At 33.4% G+C, this 21443-nt stretch overlaps 1 protein-coding gene across 3 annotated transcripts in view; it reads right to left on the reverse strand.

The window, feature by feature from the left end:
* The window catches only part of CSMD3 (CUB and Sushi multiple domains 3), a 760009-nt gene that overhangs the window by 270737 nt on the left and 467829 nt on the right, over positions 1-21443 (reverse strand). For all 3 annotated transcript variants that reach the window (XM_075706425.1, XM_075706424.1, XM_075706423.1), the window contains 3 exons: positions 19754-19969; positions 18925-19113; positions 5200-5369 (listed from right to left, as the gene is read on the reverse strand). In XM_075706425.1, coding sequence (XP_075562540.1) covers positions 5200-5369; positions 18925-19113; positions 19754-19969 — 575 coding nt within the window. The remainder of the gene's footprint in view (positions 1-5199; positions 5370-18924; positions 19114-19753; positions 19970-21443) is intronic.

Here is a 21443-nt window from a genome sequence, read left to right on the forward strand (position 1 = left end):
ATACCACATGCAAATAGAAGCATTAATATAAAGACAGAAAAGGGCCATATGTTTCAGGATTTTTTTTGTCCCCTACATTTATTACCTATTTCTCACTCATGTTTTCAGGACGATATTGCTAAAAGGATTAAGAGAGCATGTGTGGAGATTCTTAAGAAACAAATTAACAAAAAGCCCCAAACATTACTCTCTTCAACTCTCTTCAAAATCTTTGCATAAAAACCCTCAAAAACTGAATCATGTGCACACATTTCAAAGCTGGCCCACAGGTGAGACAGGAAAAAAATGCAGTAAAACTGAATCCTCCATATTTTGCAGGAGCACAAAGAGTGCTGAGCCAAGCACAGGGGAAGGGGACCCTTAATGACAGTTCTTCTATTTGGTTTACTGACACTCTTACCTGCCTTTTGCCACACTGAGTGTTTTAATAGAAGGAAAAAGAAAGATTGCTTTATTACAGTAAAAAAAAAAAATTCTTAAAGCCATTTTTTTTTCCACATAGGTGCAATCTCATCTGGCACATCAGCTCTCTACACACTGCCAAGCACATAACCTGCTACAAAAGGAGAAAAAAACAATATCCCCACAAACCACCAAAGTGTTCTCTTTCTATCTCAGTCCTTTTCATATTTGGTGTTCCTTTCTCTTTTTTTTTAGGTTCACTTATGGAATCTGCAGATTTTTTTTGAGGTGGGGGTTTGTTTTTTTTAGCATTAACAGAAACTACTCATCAATTTGTACCTTGCATAGGTACATTTTTATTTATGTTGAAATCTACTGAAAATAAAGAAAACAATCATATTATTTTTGTTCAAGCTTCAATTTTAATAAAAGATGCCTTTCCCCCAGTAAATGAGAAAAGTATATTGGAAGATCTTTGACATAAAAGAATGCTTTCTACATTCAGCTGATTGCAACACAAAGAGTTCACCATTAATAATGGACAATTCAGGCAAGTAGAAGAATGGTAACTCTGTTCCTTTCCATGCAAATCTAAAGGGTTTGCTTACAGCTATAAGAAACTACAAAGTTTACCAGAAAAACTGGTGGATGGAGACAAAAGTCGGGAAAAAAAGCAGGCAGAAAAGTTCTCATACTTTGGAAACCATGTATTCTTTTTCCCTGCCTCCCACATAGGCATTTTACTAAAACTTTTGAATTCTGGAAACATAGCACACAAACTCAGTCATCAGTACAATTAGAAGGAAACGATTATTATACAGTTTCTGAGATTAATATTAAATGGATTGGCATATAGTGACTATACAGATCTTAAATTCTTCATATGCCTTCATAAAATTTTCATGAATATTAAAACAAGATGTGGCACTATGAAAAGCAGGTTATAGCCCTACACATACACACACACACACACACACACAAAAAGGACACATATTTCTTACAGTTTCTAATAAAAACCCAATCAGCCAAACAAAAAACCCACCTACATCATTAATGTAAGGAGCCAGAGCAGTTACATCAATAAGAGAAAAAGAGCATTGCATACTAAATGAAGCAAATGAAAAACAAATTATATGTTCTGAAACCTCTGTTCTATACCAGTTCGGAATTGATAAATCGGAACTCCTCCTTCTCTGCCTGTGGAGTAACAGTAAGGGCAGTGATTTATTTGTGTTAAATATGATGCTTCCCTCTAATGCTGTATTCCCAGTCCAGCTGTTTCATTGTTTCAAACACAGTGCTTGTCAGGTATAAATTTGATTCATGGTCAGTTAATTCATGTGGTACGCAGCAGACCCCATGACTTGATTAAACAGCATATTAGAATTTTAGTAGAATATTCCGTCTATTCAGACTTCAAATGGAATTTTATCTGTGTAGGTCTAGTAATCTAAAATATTAGCTGATACAAAAAGTAACACAAAGTATAAGATTAACTTCTTTGCCAACATTTTCATCTATCAGTTCTGATGAACGAAGATGCATTATCCATTTCTTAACCAAAGTCTGTAGCTAAAAGACTGAGTTTTAACTACAAAATATTATGGGGTTGCTTCATTTGTGTTTGGGAAAAGGAAGCCCTGTCTGGAAGCTGTTGTTTAAATATGTTGTTTTCTAAATAGTGAGTTTCTTACCCTCCCTAGTCCATAGTTAAAAGGGAACTGTGTATTCAGTGTACATCACTCAGCTTTTTGCTATAAGACTGGATGATAATGTTTTTGTTAACTTCTTTCCATTGCCATTTTTCATTCTAGAAGACTTCATTATTCTTTACTTATGTTAGAGATTTCTCAGAGTTTGGTCAAGGCATGATTATTTATATACATTTAAAAATTCGTAATATAAGTTCGATAGGTTTACAGCATTTGTTGACTATTATAGATTCACTTAAAACTAAAGTACAAACCTAATGTCCTACTCCTGCAGCCAAAAGTGTATTCTCCACAGTCAGCAAAATAGGCAAATTAGGCAGTATTTTCCCTTTTTTCATTTTAGTTACTAATTCTACAAAAATAAAAGGAAGTTCCTGCAAACATCTTCAAAGATGTTTTACTGGGATTAATGTAAATCAGTCTAAGACAATACAGGAAAAAAATGTGGATAACCAAGACTATTTTCCTGATCTTGAAGATAGTAACGTTAAATACCAAGCATATTCCCAAGTCAGTCAAACACCAAATCTTCCACTGATTCTTTTTCAGCTCCTGGAGATGAGGAATAATCAACAGGAATAGGGATCAACAGACAACTTCAGAACTGGTTCCATGAGAAATGTTTTAGAATGTGTGACTGCTGCTTTGTATTTCCTGAAACAAGACTCTTTTATCGAATGAACATATGAAAAAAAGAGTCTGATGGGATTAAGAGAATTTGTAAGAGCTTCATCTGAGAGATGAGGCAAGAAGAGATGTGATGCGTTCCACAGATATTATTCCTTCCCACAATATTAAGGGCTGAGTGCCTCTGTCTTGCTACAGTGTCAGATAGGCTGAAAAAAAGTGGTAATCATAATAAAGTGATAATCATAAAATTACTTCTTGTAGGGTTTTTTTAATAGATTGGGAGGAACTTCAGCTCATTATTATAATTCAAGTCAGCAGCCTTGAAAAACAAACACACTAATTACTAGATATTACTTTCATCTAACACACCTGCAAAACACAGCAAATATTTCTGCCACTGACATTTACAGCTGAGGGGTGGCCTCCCTCCATTTATAATTAATTTGGCATTACTCTTAAGTTCACATTAATTGAGTAGCAGTATTAAAGTAGAATTTTATTTTATAAGCCTCTGAGTTAACATTTTCTAGTTAAATTTAAACATCTGTAGTGCACATGTTTGGAATGGCACTTGAGAAATCTTAAGTGCCTAGATCTTTTCAAAACCATATGTGCATTAAATGATTAAGGAAGAAAGAAAAGAAGAAAAAAGTTTGAATTACTTTATGTTAATACTCATTTATATTTATATAAAAGTTCATATTTATGTAGCTGTATATAACTGTAGCTCCCTCCCTACAGTGCTATGACTTTTATATTGAATGGTTGAATGGTTTCAACCTAAAAAGTCTTGAGCAAAATGCAACTATATACTTTTATTGGATGGGCATAAAAAATGTGGACAGAAATATTAGGAGAGTGATTTGGGTGGATAACGATTCAAGTTCAAATGTAAGACCTGACTTCAAATCTTATGCTAATGTTGGTTAATTTAAAGATCTTACCATAACTTCACTAATTTTTCTACTTCATTAAGAGATTCCAAAACTGTTATACCTGCATACATCATCTGGATGGTCTAATGACAACTTGAATAACTGGTATTTTTTGTTTGGTTTTTGCCATGTTATTTATATGTTACAAAATACTAAGCATCTTTCAAATTAAATATTTCTGTATTAATTAATGTAAAATAAAATTAATGTAAAATAAAAAAATTAATTAATGTAAAAATTAAAAGCTATCTACTTGGTTCTGAAGTAAGCAGTGACGCCAAAATAAAATAAACATATCTGTGCATGCTGGGTATCTAGTTGCCTTTGGTTTATTTTGTTTTGTTTGTGTCTTGTTTTAAGAAGAACATAATACTTATTTTTATTCAAAACTTTTTTTTTTTTATTTCTTCTTGATGCTTGATTTCATCTTACATTGGTTGTTTAGGTCTGCTTATGCCTTAGGTGTAATTAATGCCTTTTTGGACATGCCTATGTCTGACAACTAATGACAGAAATCCTTATCTAATGCTCAGATGGCTAAAGGTAGATGCGATAAACCCCAGTCTGAATTGTAGTTGTTTCTTAGAAATATATCTTTCCATAATCCTTCTAATTTTAGTAACTACATGGCAGAATATAGTAGAAAAACTTTTTTTTAATCAAACATGATTGGCATTGTACCTCTTGTTCCTTTGATTTCTGAGAGACAAGTTTAATTAAATTGAGTATTGTGAAAAATTAGACAATTATTTAATATCTTTTATGGATATATTATTGCATTTATATGGTATATGCTAAAAGACACCCTGATCATCATCCTTTAAATATGTAGTAGGCTAAGCAATATATGCATCTGGAAATGTATATTTTGGGGAATACAGTAATAAAATCTATGAACAAATCGAAGTAAATGCTACTGAATTTATAGGGTGAAATCGCTCTATAAATCTCTGGAATGTTCTAGTATCCTATTTTTCCCTTTGTTGTTTCTTTGCTTAATGCAGAAATTCTCTTCACATGTAATTGCTCTGTATCATTTTTCAGGAGATGTTGCATACCCCACAAGATTAGAGTAATTTAAAGCATAAACCTCATGTGCAAAATGTAGCATGTAGACACTGTATTAAGTTAAGCTTCTGGGTGTAATGTTTATTATGTTTAGGTCACAGCTCATGTTATGAAGATACTGAGAAAAAAACCCAGAATTTACAAAAGATGTAATTGATGAATATTTAACACGAGGAATAGAATACAAATACAGAGTAAGGCAACATTTGATTTACAGTTTCAATTTTTTTTTTAGTTATATGTGGTCAGAAAAATATATGTTTTAAGGAACAGATTATGGAAACACCTCAGGTTGCCTAATTTTCAGCTTTTTAAAAATGGTACTGGTTTAGATACATCTTTTCTAATAGGTGCTTAATATAAACTTACCTGTTACTGTACTATCACAGACAGATAAACTTCAGCAATATGAGGAACTATAAGCTTAACAAATAAGTTACATGATTACATACCTTAAGAACATCTCCTTGGGCTAAGTGAAATGTTCTGGCAGAAATATTGATTCCTTTCCCTGCTTGTACCTGAATGCTATAAATACATTCATGGTTGTTTTCATAGTTAAGAGGATAATTGGGGGACAATAAAATTCCTTCATTATTTGTCGTGGAGGCTCCACACTCAGCTGCAAGTAAAAGAAAATGTTAAGGTATATTTTAATTGAAAACATAAATATTTTTAGCAATGGTAATAATGGGAATGGTAATGCAACCTAGTTCAATATTATTAACATTTATTGCTATCAAAAATCTAGGTCTAAATATATGTTCATGATAGCGATTGAAGGCTACAAAAATATCTCTAAATTGCTGCAAAACTTTAATAAAGGTATGTTAAATAATATGGAGAGTTATAATCATATTAACGGCACATTCCATAATTATAATGTTTTAAAGGACCTCTCTTTAATTTTGTTTTGGAGGAAATATACTTGTTTTTAATTCTCCAACACAGAAATTCATAAAGACTTGCAAATTAAATGAAAGTAAAATACTCTAGAAGTTTTTGTGTATATATTTATATATACATGCACGCGTATAATTATACATACATGCAGATATACACTTTTTCACACAGATTAATGAAAAAAGAGAATTTTTCTCCAATATTAATTTATGAAAATAAACAACATAGTCAATGGTATAAATTACAGTAGAAAAAGTTATGCTATATCTACCAGCTAAACAATTAAAAAAATACTTTCATTAATAAACAAGTAGAAAAATAATAACTCCGGGAAGGGAGGGGGAGGAAAGAAAAACGAATGAAATGGGTTTAAGATTAAGAGTTAAAAGTAAAAATAAAAAAGTGTTTCCAAGTAATACTGTTACAATTCAAAAAAAGAAACCTTATAGTTGAGGACTTTGGTAATTAAGTTTAATCACAAAAAAAAACCCAAACGTTAAAACTTATGACAATGCTACATTAGGCATTAATAACTAACTTTCACTTACTATCACATTTTGGAGTACTTACATAATTTTAATTAAGACATTTTTAGAATTGAGGTACCAGGTATTTTAAATTAACACTGACAAACTATTACAGTTCTTTCCTTCCCTTTTTGTTTAGTCTTCATATGTGGTCATTATAGTGCAAGGACAACAGCATTTCCTCTTTTTTTTAACAGATTTAGATTAGTTTTAAATTTAACTGTAACACTAAATTTTCTGGGTTTATGTTTGTTTTCAGGATCACTTCAATATTCTTGCCATTTATTTTACCCAGTATCATGAGCATGCACCCCCGCTATTTTAAATTGGGAAAGTCATTGGTTTATAATTTCACAAAATAAGAAATTGTATTGTGCAAAACTATGTTGTACTTCTAATGGTTTGAAAAGATGTTTAAGCAATCTATGGCATCTATTTTAAGAGCTATTATTGTTTCTTAACATTATTATAATTCCCTCACCAGACTTGTTTGAGTGAAATCCAGGATATTGAAATATGTATTTTGTATATGTCATCTATACATTAAATGACAAAGAAACATTGATTGGCTATTCTTTCTGTCACAGCTAAACCAAATATTGTGTAGAAGGCCAAATCAGGCGCTGATGAAAGCAGAAGAAATGCTTGATGATTATGTTTAATTCAATAGTGATATAGAACAGGTGCATAAATAATCCACGTGCCATCACTTTGTCTTAGAACAGTCGGATACACATAATCGAGGCAGAAGTGGAAAACCTTCTAGTCCACATGATCATGTCTATCCTTTTATTTTATTCTCAAATAAATGGGTATTTGCTACTCTGAAGATACATAGGTCAGTTTGAATTACAACACATAGGAGTAAGATGACTGTAATTTCAAGTTCGTGGTATATCCTTTCCCATTCCAGAGAGAGAGAAAAGTCAAAAGGCACAAGGTATTTATAGTATTAAGTTGATCCAACAACTCTGTTTTTGTTAGAACTGTAATTCAAAGCAATTTTTTCAAATCTGAACGCAGCAGTCAGCCAACTGTTGGGACATTTTTTAACTAATATTTGAGAATCATGCTATGTTTTCTCTTAAAAAAAAGGGAATTGTTCATGTCATAATATTTATCAATCTGATTGTACTTTTATTGATACAGAGGTTGCATTCCACGTTGTGGGTGCCACATCATTGGAAGTGTTCCAGGTCAGGTTGGATGGAGCTTTGAGCAAGCTGATCTAGTGAAAGGTGTCCCTGCCCATGGCAGCAGGGTGGACTAGATGATCTTCAAAGGTCCCTTCCAACCCAAACCATTCTGTGATTCTATGTATGATCTCAACCTTTGTGTTAGCAGACAAGAAAGCAAGTTTAGGAACAGTAGTCTTGAAAACCAAAGTATAAAGGAATTTCTCCCATACCATTCAATTATATCATTACAGTTCCACAGAAGCATGCACTGCAGCCTACAACAGTAGCTTCTTTTGTACACTTCTCAGAGGGATTCTTACAAAATCAAGTTAGTCCCTTGCTTCTCTACTTGCCTCCTGTCAGTGAAAATTGTGACTTTAAAAAAAACAAGCCACAAAACACCAAACGCACACACAAAACCCAGCAGTATAATTCTGAATAAGTGAAGAATCAAACAGGGAAGATATACGATTAATATTATAAGACTTTCCAAACTATACCATGAACACTTCTATCTGCCAATCTCCACTTCTATTTGTAAACATGAACAGACAGCTGTGTTTCTTGGAGTTACATGGAACTTCAGGTAACCTATGGTTGCCTTCTATTCTTTGATGTTAATACTATAGCATAAATTGAAAAAGACCATAATACTTCTATGTGCAGTTAAGCGCTGAGTAAAAAAGTGTCAAGGAAAAATGTTAACTGAGTTCTTAAGTTTAAAATAAATACAAATATTAAACATATGTAATTGGTTTAAGGTTTGTGGAAAATAATTTTAACAGGCATTACAATGAGTGACAGAAAACAGAGACTGAAGAGGCAAACCAAATAAAATTAAGGGAAAATGTGTAAAGAAGGAAATAGAGAAGAGAGAAAGGAAGGGGCAAAACACTATTTCAGAAGTAAGGAAAAATTAGAGGAACAGCAAGTCCGTGACCATCCTTTAAAAACTTACTTAGAGCTGTTATCAGAAATTACAAACATTTCTGCACTGTCTTAATGTTTCATTTCAGTAACATTCCCTATTCCACAGAGAAGGAATTCAGGTTGCTTTAGTGACAAAGTTTGTTTTTTTTTTAAAAATGCACTTATTTCAGCTGAAACTTAGAACCTACCCTACACAATTTGCTTGTAGAAAAAAAAAAAAAAAAGAAATAGGGAATATATTCCAACATCCAGCTATGTTTCCACAAAGATTTTAATTCAGCCCCTATATAAAGTACAAGGATATAACACTAAGATTGAAGTAAATAATTGTTTCTGGACTTTAGCAGAAATATAGAATCATTTCAGTATTAGAAAGGAAAATAAACAAAAACCCCCCAAAAAATAATGAAAGGAAAATACTGATATAATGAGCTATTTATAAGAAATGACTGTTATGCTTTTGGTTATGAATGTGTGTTCATTGCACATTTCCATAATAAAACAGATGAGTTTAAACTACTGTTTATTAGTGTATTTAAATTCTGTAATCATGTAAAATGCCATTGTTATTCTAACCGAGGAATGAAATGCATCTGTTTGGGTAATTTAACCATTTGAAAACGATTCTTCAACGAATGGCTTTTTCTTTCAAAATATGGTCTATTAGGAGAATTTTGCAAGGTTTCTCACAGTTCAGCTGATGAAATGCTCACCATAAATAATTATCAAATAAATAAATATGACATGATGCTACGGATTGAAATTCAGCCATTGTTTTCTTCAAGACAATCCCTTGGAATCAAAAGATAAGAGCTACAAATAGCAGTTTTGTATTTTGAAAATATGTTCTCTGTTGATTAGAAGACTGAATGCATTGCAAAAGCTTGACTGGACAAGTAAGTGGAAGCATTCTAAAAAGGTTTTTATCTTTAACCAACAGTGGTAGTAGACTGCAAATCAACAGCTACTTCAGAAAGTGTATCTAAATTCAGTGCTCAACAAACTGTTTCTCATAAAACTGTTAATCTTCAGAAGTTCTACCGCTTCAACTGATGGCACACATAAGCAAGAAAACAGACTCTTGTCAAAACAAGACAACAAAACAGAAGATATCAAGACAATCCTGAAATGATTAAGTTGTGACTGAAGCATTCTTTTCTTTAATAATCTCAGTTATGAGGTCATCAAAAGTTTTCCAGGTAGTTTTGGTATCCTGACAGAGTCAAGTACAGGGAACCCTATGCTGATGAAAAAAATGAGAGGTCGTCTTCAATCAGTAAGAATAGTGTTTTTCACTTGTATTTTATACTTTTCCAAAAGACCAGATTTCCTTTCACAGAGCCAAAAATGAATAACTCTTATTAAGTATGTATCTGTAGGTCATGCATCTGCATCAGAGTGGATCTGAACATTAAAAGATTCATGTGGCTTTCTGTGTATTAAATTTACTTTCAATATACTTTGCACATACTTTTTTTGCTGTTATCTGACTGCATTGTTTATGTTATAATGAAAGATACTCTTGTCAGATTTGGGAAGGTCCTGTATTTAAGACCTAGACATAATTATACAGCAGGTTGGTGTTGCTACTAAAATGGTCAAATAAGAAAGGAATAATTGTTAGAAACAATTATTTACATTATTACTATTATTTTTCATAATTAGCTCCAGCTGACAAAATGGGGAGGAGTCCCATATACTTGAAAAAATAGGCTCCTGTACCACAACTGATCAAAGGAGGATGGAGAAATAACATGACAAACGAGTTTCTTCATTAGTATTAATAAGGTAAAATACATTAACAGATACATATTCTATATTGGGAGAATTTAAACAATGAATGTGCACAATTTGCCTTTAAACTAACTATAACTTTCTCATAAAAAAACAACAAACAAACAAACCCCCCCCCCCCAAAACCCTAAAACCCCATGAAAACCCAAAACCAAAACAAAACACAAAATAACCTGAGAACTGTTGGAACTTAGTTAAAATTTCCATGCAGTGAACAAGAACAGTTAAAACTTTATGTAAAATATTAGAATACATAAGAAATGTTAAGAAAGTGTTTATCACATTATAATGCCATTATACTAACAGATGGTGAGCCCTCAATGGGTATATTTTGCTTTGTTCAGGATATCCTATCCTTGAAGAAAATAACAGAAATAGAACATATTCAAAAATGACAGGACAAATATTTAAAGGAATAAATTTACTTCTGACAAACAAAAGAAAGTTTAAGATTATTTTTTTCTGAGAGGAATCTATGACACACAAGTGAATATTACAGTCCTTAAACTGAGCATTCATGCTGCCAAAATATTCCACATATTAAAAGAAAACTCAGTTAAAACTAGCAAAAGGACACCTTTTCAAACCCAAAATATTAAAAACAACCTTTGCCTTACATTTTGTTTATGCACAGAAATGCATAAAGCTATGCAGCAAGACTCTAATGGCAATATGAAATAAGATGCGCAGAGGGCAGCTGATGGTTTTCCTGCTAGTTAAGGGACCTTGCCATTACTGCAGACGTATCTGCAGTAGAACCTTCACTTCATTTGTTACATAAATGTGCTTCAGTTCAACATTGAATTTATTTTTTCTCTCATACAATATAACCTTTCAGACCCTTCTATTTTTCATTCCCCAGGTATTCCCTGAAAAACACTTTAACGCAAGCTTGGCAAAGAAGCTTTGGTGGTAAACAGGAAAAAAACTATCAACTTAACAAAAATCTTTACCAGCAAAGATCCATACACAATATTATCTGAAAAGTATGCAATAAACATGATATAAATGAATTGATTTGCCTGTAGATTTTTATGTTTGTCTGCTTTTCATAACTGTAAGGAGTATAGTTCCTTGGAAATCTGTATGACCAGAACATCAGAGACTCTGACCTTAGCTGTTTAAGACATACTGAGAAAAATGGACAGAAAATGTTATAAGGAGAAATATAAGTGGAAGTAGCATATAAGCACAAGAAAACAAGATTTTACATTCAGTGTCTTCTAGCTAAGGTTTAACAGACTGGAAAGAAATTGTATGGCCCTGAAAAAGCCACTGGAAAAGGCCCTACACAGCTGGGAATCTATGAAAAGACTAAATTATCTTTACATAGACACAGAAACAATTATGGGTTATAAATTCTGACATGACAATTATAATGAAAGGTAAAGCAATTTGGCTATTGGGCAGCCTTGTAAGGGAAGGAAGAAGAAAGAAAAAGAAAGAAAAAAGAAAATGGAAGAGGACAGGGGAGAGAAAAAAAAACACAAGAAACCCTGGCATAAAAGAGATGACTTTCTACATTTCACTACAAATAGAGGTAATTCCACGAAAGCAGTGTGTGTGCTGAATATGAACATTGCATTTGGTTATTATTTGAATAAAGCATGAAAAGAAAGCATGAAACTAAGCAATGACAGTATTCTTACTGATCTTTAATATCTTCATTCCATTATTGATTATCAGAAAAGTTTAATTTTATCTATTTTATTATTTTTCCTTTAAAGCAACAGTAATTGTTCGTTTGTTCTTGTCTATAATGCCATTACAGGGAAACTCAAACTGGCTTCTTATCCTAGAATCATAGAATCGCTTAGGTTGGAAAAGACCTTTAAGATCATCCAGTCCAACCATTAACCTAACATTACCAAGTCCACCACTAAACGAATTAAGGGTATAGTAACAATTTCTTGCAAGCTAACTATGGCATTGAAAATTGTAAAGAGCACTAGGCAGAGACATCTGAACTCTAAATGCATCAGAAGAAGTTCAGAGGCACTACAACCCTCTGAAAACAACTGAACTGCATATTCACAAACTTAAGATGATACCTGTGCTTTGTATCACAGGTTAGAGACATGCCCCTAATACAGTCTTGAAAATGTTGATTACTTAGGACTATCCAGAACTTACATGTATTGAAAAGGATCATTCATTTAGATACAAAAAAAAGTCAACAAAACCCAAAACAGATCAAAACAAAACAGTGACAGTATGTTAACATTGTTTGTTAGTTAACTAAAACTACCATACATATGCTGGAAACAGAAGTGATACAATTCATGAGTGATAACAGACATCTACCCCAAAATAAATGGAATCATATAGTGGACTCTTTTTACTATATTGAGAATACATACATTTACTAAAAAGGTAACTTTAGGATATTAGCAATGATGTACACATATATAAACAAGACATACACATGTATTTGTGTGAACCCCTGCCAACCATGTAATTAGGAAATGCGGTTATTTGTAATTATCATGTTCATCAGGATTTACAAATAGTCATATTAATTTTGTAACAGTTTATCAACTTTGAAGCTATTAGTCATTTAACAGAACCAGCTAAATAAACAGAAATGCAGAAAATATTTCTGTCTTTGTGGAAAAGAATTGTTAGAAAAATTGCTCCAGCACATCAAGCCCTACGGAATTCAGATAATTACATCATTTGAGCAGTTCAGCTTTAAAAATTCAGTAACAAATATTTGTTTGCTATTTGAACATTACTTTTTCATTTATCAGTTCTTAATTATAAAATTCCATTTATTAAGTCTTGATTTCAAATTCAGTTGTAAAAAGAATACCTTAATAAATTGAATAATCATAATATGAATTAATATATATAATTTATTTATCCAACTTCTGAGTAAGAAGAGGAAAGACAGCTTCTGATTCCCTGAAAAATTATTTGGTTTAGTATTTATTATGATTGTCTACTCTGTTTCAGGTCTCAGCGCATCAGCCTTCTGTGTATCCAGAAAGGGATGCTTGATGAATGTTCTGACAAAAATTCCAAATAATCTTGTTATCCACCTAAATCTATAACTGCTTTTTTAATTTCTTTATATAATTGATGAGAACTATTTCTACAGTTTAATTAATGTTGAAGGGAAAATTATTTATTTCTAACAGTTTTGTTTTTTTAAATTATTCTTTTCAGCTGAATGGCCCTTTTTCTTGCATTAATGGAAAAGAGTATTGAATCTCTTAAGTTAGTTTACTTTTGCCATTTATTATAGGAAAACGCTTCCATCATCTCTCTTTTTATATTAAAATGTGTACAAGCTCATTATCTTTCTTCCTAGCCCTTCCTGAACTCCTATGACCTCTATAGTATTTTTTATGGAGATATATTTGGAAAAATTTCAGGTGAAACTACAAGTTACTACAAGAAGTCTCCATCCCCAGTCTTCTGTATGAATTACGGTATCATTTTTATTTTGTTTTCAGTGATTCTTAAATCAATTTCTTAGGTTAATGCCATTAACTTAGAATTCCTGAGAAGTATAAGTGCAATAAGTCATCTTCTCCCCTCCACCCCATGGTATTTATCAACCTTATATTTATTTTATCATATGGTTTATCTGTTCATTCATCTAGCTTATTATGTCTCTCAGGTTCTTCAAAGTTTTCTTCTGGTTGTAACTATTTTAAACAACTGCTATCGTAGAGTTCACTTTCAGATCAGTAATGAACATAGAAAAGCAAGATAGATCTAATACAAAATTTGAAACATTAATTTAATTATATGATCAATATTTAGCATGCATGTTCTTCACTTTGCTAACAAACTTTTTCTTCTTACAGATTTTTTTTTTAAGTAATGACAAATTCATAAAATCTCACGTGAAAGTTTCTTAAGCTTCATTGGAAAAAAGTTAGTGAGTTCTTCATCCATTAATTATCTGTAATCTTCATGAAAAATTTTAAATTATTATTTCTCCTTACAGGACTAGAGCATTGGGTGAATGCTGACATGAAATTCTGACCCATAAAGAAGACTGTTTTAACTGATGAGCTAACCCTTTGTTATGTCTGCATGGGGTAAAAAAGGGACATGAGAAGAGTGATAATTTACCTAGCGTTCTGGCCAGTTAAAAAAATGTCCCAGATATGTACATGTGATGTTTTCCTAATATAAAGATGAATATACAGAGCAGCATGATCTGTTATTTCCTCAGTTTGTAAAGGAAATAAAACCACCCTGAGAATAAGTCAGAGTAATACAAACAGAATTTTCAAATGTTGACAGTATGGTCAGTAGTTTGGACCTCTAGTTGGCCATTGTTATATGCATGGTATAATGATGAAACAGGTATAAAAGCTAGTTTCAGAAATGTAGACAGCATTGTTTGGTTTTGTCTGTACTTGAAGATATTCGGACAATAATTACTAACTCTTAAATATTCTCAGTCTACTGGAAATCTAGTGTAGGTATGCATTTCCAAGAATCTCTGCACCATGTCAAGCAGACCTATCTCACATTTGGCAAATATGCCTTCTGTTGTTGGTCTTGTTCTTTTGATTCAGTATGTGGCACCAGAAATACAGCAAAGACAGTAGAAGATGATCCTGTGATGACTCACTGAGAATCTTAAACGGCTAGTTCATAGACTAGGTATATTGCCATAGCTACCATATTTCTGTTTATTTTCTCTCTGTAAATTAAAGGTTACAACACATCTAAGTCACCTTTGCATTAAACTTCTGGTAAAACCTGTTAAGTTTAATTCTAAACACAATGAGCTATGAATCTTGTCAAATTCTCAGAAAAAGAAAATCACAGATATGTATAACCAAAATAGAGAATGAATACATAAACCTATAAACATGTATTACCAAAATGAAGATTATTTTATTTAACTGCATGGCAAATTTCAAGCAATGTAAGGGATCTCATAACCCAAATCACACTGAATCTTTAGCATTGGAAACAAACAAACAAAAAAAAGCAGTGTAAAATACTGTTAATCTATTAAATTCATTCTCTTCTCGTTTAAGGAATTTCCACAAGATATTTATGATTCCATTGATTTTTCAAATTTTAATTTAGTCAAGTTCAGGATTACTAGTAGTCCAACATATTGTAAAGTCCATTTGTAACCAATGAATGACACATGACCACGAGAAAAATTCATTCTTCTTGGTCCTAAACCCTGTGCTTCTTAGAGTCTTAAACCCCAGGAGCGTGTGAACTAGGAACCAGTCTTATATAACACCAATTGTTCTCACACCCTATTTGTTCCCACACTCTTTCTGAAGGCCACAAACACCATCTCCCATCACATGACTAGAAGAACTGTGACTATCATGAAGGATTTCTTATCATGTGAATGGAAGCACTTTTATCACATGCTAATGAAGCACTTTGGTCACATTACCTGTGTCTACACTGCTAAATGTATCCACCCCTGGAAGAGATCCCTGGCTCTCAGGCTAAATGGTAAAATATGGTGTCCACCTGCATTGCTCATAGCTAAGTCTGCCTAGAGAAACCTGAGCATGTCTGTAACAATTACATGGTTTTGCATGTCCTCTAGGTTCTATGCGGTGCCCCTGTGGTCCAAAAGCATGACTATAATTTTGTGTGTGTTCAGAATATCCAAAATTATTTAAGAACAGTGTTACATACAGAATGCTAGTGTTTTTTCATTGCATAAAGTTACACAAATGTGCAATATGACAATGAAGATTGGCATGATGGTATGACAGTGATTGAGGGTACAAAACAGGCTTTGATCATGCATGTCAACAAAAACAGCATTAGGAGGTCTGCCCTGGCAAAAGGGACCAAGACTAGTGCAGTCTTACCCATATCGCCTACTGGAAGGGTATTCTGTATTGAACTATCCTTATAGTTTTATAGGTTTTGTTTTAAAGAAAACAAAATGGTTCACATATGAAGAGACCACAGAATGAGTTAAAAATTATGGCAATCGTACTATCAAATGACCAAGACAGAGGTGAAAGTAGAGAGCTGATATGTGACAATGCACAGGTATTCATTATGAACATTTACTAAAACAACAGAAGGAATATCATGACCCACGGAACTCAATTATACCTATCAATAAGATATAGGATCAAGAACACAAGCAAATTCAAGTTGGAAGGGACCCTAGGAGGTCTCTAGTGCAGCCTCATGCTCAAAGGCTCAACCCTGATGTCACACCAGGTTGCTCAGGGCTTTAACCAGTTGGATCTTGAAAACCTCCAAGGATGGAGACTGCACAATGTCTTTGGGCAGTATGTTCCACTATTCAACCTTTTCTTTGTGTAAATGTTTCACTTATTTCCAGTCTGAAACCCTTTTATTTCAATTTATGCCTTTTCCTTTCATCTTTCAGTCATAAACCACTGTGAAGAACTTTGCTCCATCCTCATACTGATCTCCACAAGGCTATTGAGAACTGCCATTAAGTTGTTGTGAAGCTGTCTTTTCTTCAGGTTGTGTCCTGGTTTTGGCTGGGATAGAGCTAATTTTCTTCCTAGTAGCAGGCATAGTGCTGTGTTTTGGATTTATGATGAGAAGAATGCTGATAACACACTGATGGTTTACTTGTTGCTAAGTACTGCTTATGCTAGTCAAGGACTTTTCAGCTTCCCATGCTCTGCCACGTGCACAAGAAACTGGGAGGGGGCACAGCCAGAATAGCTGATCCAAGCTGACCAAAGGGCTATTCCATACTGTATGACATCATGCTCAGTATATAAACTGGGGGGAGTTAGCCAGGGGGCAGCGAACGCTGCTCAGGAACTGTCTGGGTATTGTTTGGCGGGTGATGAGCAATTGCATTGTGCATCACTTGTTTTGTATATTATTATTACTGTTATTATTATATTGTTATTATTACTACTACTATTTTACTTTATTTCAATTATTAAACTGTTCTTATCTCAACCCAGGAGTGTTTCTCACTCTTACTCCTCCGATTCTCTCCCCCATCCCATCGGGGTAGGAGGAGTGAGCGAGCAGCTGCGTAGTTCTTAGTTGGTGGCTGGAGTTAAACCATGACAGGTTGAAAAGACGTTTCTCTCACCTTTCACCCCTGGATCAGTACTCCAGCTTCCAACCATCTTGGTGGCCCACCACCAAACTTGTCCCAGTTTATCTGTGTCTTTCTTGTATTGTATTCTTGTATTGACAAGCTGAACACAAATACTATGAACAGTGTTTATTTCCTAACTCAAGCTGTGTGCATGTGAAAGTGTATATGATATCAGAAGCATTAAAGCTGATGAATCACTTTGGCAGAAAATGCCAAACATGAGCAACAGTAACAATATGTAAACTTCTGAATCCAATAAAAGTGGTCAACAGGTATTTCTACTCTCCAGTTGTTTGAATTTCATTATTAAGTCATATAAATTAAGCACAAAATTGACAAAGGCTTAATATTTAAAGGGGGAAAATAGCTTATTGAGTCATTCTAGTGGAGAATATCTTTCATGTTCAAAGATAAGGAGAAAATAATGTTGACTGGAAAATAATTTACTCCTTGTGTTCCAGCTTTTCTCTTCCCCCTCCCGCCCTGCAAACACACAAACATAAACATTGTTTTCTATGCCATGAAAACTAAATAGCAATTTTTTCCATTTATGCTTCTGTGCAAGTTCTTTATTGATAATTTACCAATTCATTTTCAGTATACTAACACTTCCAGAAACTCGTTACTAAAATTTAACCTGTCTTCACAACTGTGCATGCATTCATTGTTATTCTTATGGTTAAAAATTCATCAACCCCAACACAAAAATAACTTTTATTCATGCACTACACTAACTCAGCTTCTGAACCATCTATTCTGTGCATACATACATAAATGTTGCTTATGCATATGCCAGATTCAGAACTTTTGTTATACCAAGGTAGGCATAGGAATAGTTTGGACATGAAAATTATGGTACAGTAACTAACACTGGATAAGAGCAAGCACGTAATCAATAGTTATTATACAATCAGATTCTGAAAGAAACTTATGTTTTACTATCATACAATTTAGCATGAAAAAATAAAAGATTTCAAAAACACATTGATACAGATATTTGCATATATAAACCTTTCCATATAGCATATGCTCTTAAAGAAATAAAAAAATATAGACATTTAAGTAACTATCTTACTTTTTAGAGATTTTGTTGTTGTTGTTTTAACAGTTCTCAACAGAACTGAAAATCAAGACATTCAGGAACAATTCAGCTCAGACAATATTGGCCATTAAAAGTTAAGTTTTTAGTCAAAGTTACATATGTAGGCTACCTCCACAGTGAGTAGAGAGTGATAGGAACCATCAGAAAGTGTTTCAGTTATCTTAGCTATCGTTTTAAAACCAGAACAAAAGTTCTGAGGATATTCTGAGGACATGGTTCTCTACTCTAACTTACATAGGAAGCCCACGTTGAGTGCACTTCTATATATGGACCTAGTTTTATGAAATAGCTCAGGTCTAGGTGCTCTAAATACATTTAGACAATTTTGTAATATAGGTATCACTTGGAAGCCTGCATTGACAAAAAAAGAGTTTATTAGGCATCTGAACTGGTAAATGCTGATTTAAATTCATACCCAGTTTTCCTAACCTATTAATCAAAATAAGAAGAGTAAGCATTGTGCCCTGAATTTGAAATGCTTTCAGTTAAAGACTATGGAGTCAACTGGTAGTTCTAATACTAATATATTAAGAAAAGATTAACTAAATATGACTAAGAAGATATGGAGAATATGAGAATACATTAAAAAGTAAGATGTGTATTACCATGCTTTTCCACGCTGTAAATCTGCAAATCCATGGACAATGACTACACATACAAGCAAATGAAAGCAGCTGACCACGTACCCACACACCTTGGCAGAGGTGCACTCCATACTCGTCGGCCACCACCAAGACAAATAACCTCTGAAGCTCCTTCTAAACGATATCCAGACGAACAGGAGAATGTCAGAATATCTCCCACTCCAAAATTAAATCCTATTCTGTTACCAAATTGTGGGATCCCAGGATCTTCACAAGGTTCAAGATTATACTCTAAAAAAAAGAGAGCAAGTCAGCTTGTACAAGTGAGAACAACATGTTTTTTATCAGTCATATTTGTAATCTTGCAGTCTAGTAATTTCTGTATATTTCCACCTGACTATCAATACAGATTTCAGATTTAAAAACAAAATGAATGCATGAATGTTAAATTAGCAATTATACTACATTAAAACATCAGACTAATGAATACATTCACAACTTTTTTAAGATGCATAACACAACATGCTTTATCACTCTTCTAAGAGCCATAAATGCCCCAGGTACATAAAACAAATTAAAACAATGGCACAGCATAAAAGCCTAAATAATTGACACTTGGACTCATCTGGAATTTCACTTACTGAAATTTCACTTACTGAAATTAGACTAGTTCCGTTTCCTCCCCTCGCTTGATAATGAGCCTTACAGTTAACTGCCATCTTATTTATCATGTAGCAGAAATGTCTCTACAGAGGCACAGAGTTTTGTTTGCTTTGAAATTGTTGTGCTTAGGAAACAACTTATATAATTTTGCAATTCAGTGTTATGTATTCATCAAAATCACTTCAATTTTAAACTTTTTTTTTTCCTCTTTACATAAAATACTGAAAAAATCTTTTTCAGGAGCCAGGCATTACAGGTATTTCCTTACCAGAGAAAGAAATATTAAATCCTTCATATGATATTGAAAAATCTGAAATAAAGCGCAATTGAGCCCTGAAATTTCCATAGAGACCAGCATTGATTGGTGAAGGAAGCTCTGACCCAGTCAGACGTGCTAATGGCTGTGTGAAACTGCCATTCTCTGTTATTAGTAAGTAGTCATGATGATCCTCCAAATGAAAGGTGTAGAAGGTGAACTGCACTCCTATTAGAAAAAGTAGAATTAGATTTAGATTTACATATCACACTGTGAATATCAATGTCATTAAGCCAAGGATTAAATTCATGCATTTCATTATGAGTCGTGGTTCAGAAAATAAAGATAATCCAATTTTTCAAAAATTAGTATCTTTCCTGATTTTAATATTAAAATATCTTTGCAGAAGGTCTTTTGGTTTTGACACTACCTCTCACTTTTGCCTTTAGCTGAAAAATGTGGATGCTTGATTTATAGAATTCAAAGACATATGATTGTGTTTTTATGTAAAATCCAATGACACACTACGTATGTTCAAAATACAAACTGTTTATGGCAGAATGAGAAAGGTAAACCTTATTTCTTACAGTTACCAGTAGTCTTGTATAGCAGCAGTGAGAGGAAAGGTTATAAAATATATGACATTATATTCTCATGGCACATAAAGTAACAGCAGCACTTCCTTCCCAAAAAAGGGAAGTCTCTTAATAAGATGTGGCATATGTCAACAGTATGGTTTTTTTGCAAACCATCAAATACAAATCACATATCCAGAAAGGAAGATATATCCTGGAACACAATAGCAATAAAAAGACTTAAAGGTCAAGACAGACAATTAAATTACTTTTTCTGCATTTCTGTAACTAAGATTTAGATCATGTTCTTTGGGTAGAATGCACAGAAAAGTCAAGAAAAAGAAACAGGAGAAGACATTAACTAGCTTAAGTGATTATTGAGACCTCTAGTGTAGTAGCATTTTCAGTTTTATCATAAACGTTATAAATCAATGATTCAGGCTCCGTAAAATATATCTGATGATGTAATGCTTAGGAAGGTCCATTCACGTGATTGAAGATTAACGTAGTATATGAATAATGACCTTTGGGTACTCTTATAGACAACAGATTTTTAATAATAAACATAATTTAATCAAAAAGCAAACAAATACTTCCCCTTCCTACTTCCCCACTCCCCGCCAAGAACTTCCCAAGCAGGGTAACAAAATCCAAGACTGAAGCTAGGTATACTGTGCTTGACTCAGTTGTCTAAACAGAGGAACCTCATACCCCTTGTGGTGGATTGACCTTGGCTGGATGCCAGGTGCCCACCAAGCCACTCTATCACTCCCCTCTTCAGCAGGATGGGTGTTGGGGGGGGGGGGTAGAAAATAAGATGGAAAAAAATCATGAGTCAAGACAAAGGCAGTTTAATAAAGCAAAAGCAAAGGCCATGCATGGAAGCAAAGGAAAACTAAAGACTTGTTTTCTGCTTCCTATCAGCAGGTGACGTCCAGCCACTTCCTGGGAAGTAGGGCTTCAGTACATGTAGTGGTTGCTTCGGAAGACAAACATCATAATAAAAAAATGCCTCCCCTCCTCATTTCTCTTAGGTTTTATTGCTGAGCAGAGGTCATATGGTTTGGAATATCCCTTTGGTCAGTTTGGGTCAGCTGTCCTGGCTATGTCCCCTCCCAAGATCTTGC

Source organism: Pelecanus crispus, chromosome 2 (genome assembly GCF_030463565.1).
Source record: "Pelecanus crispus isolate bPelCri1 chromosome 2, bPelCri1.pri, whole genome shotgun sequence".
Taxonomy (NCBI): Eukaryota; Metazoa; Chordata; class Aves; order Pelecaniformes; family Pelecanidae; genus Pelecanus; species Pelecanus crispus.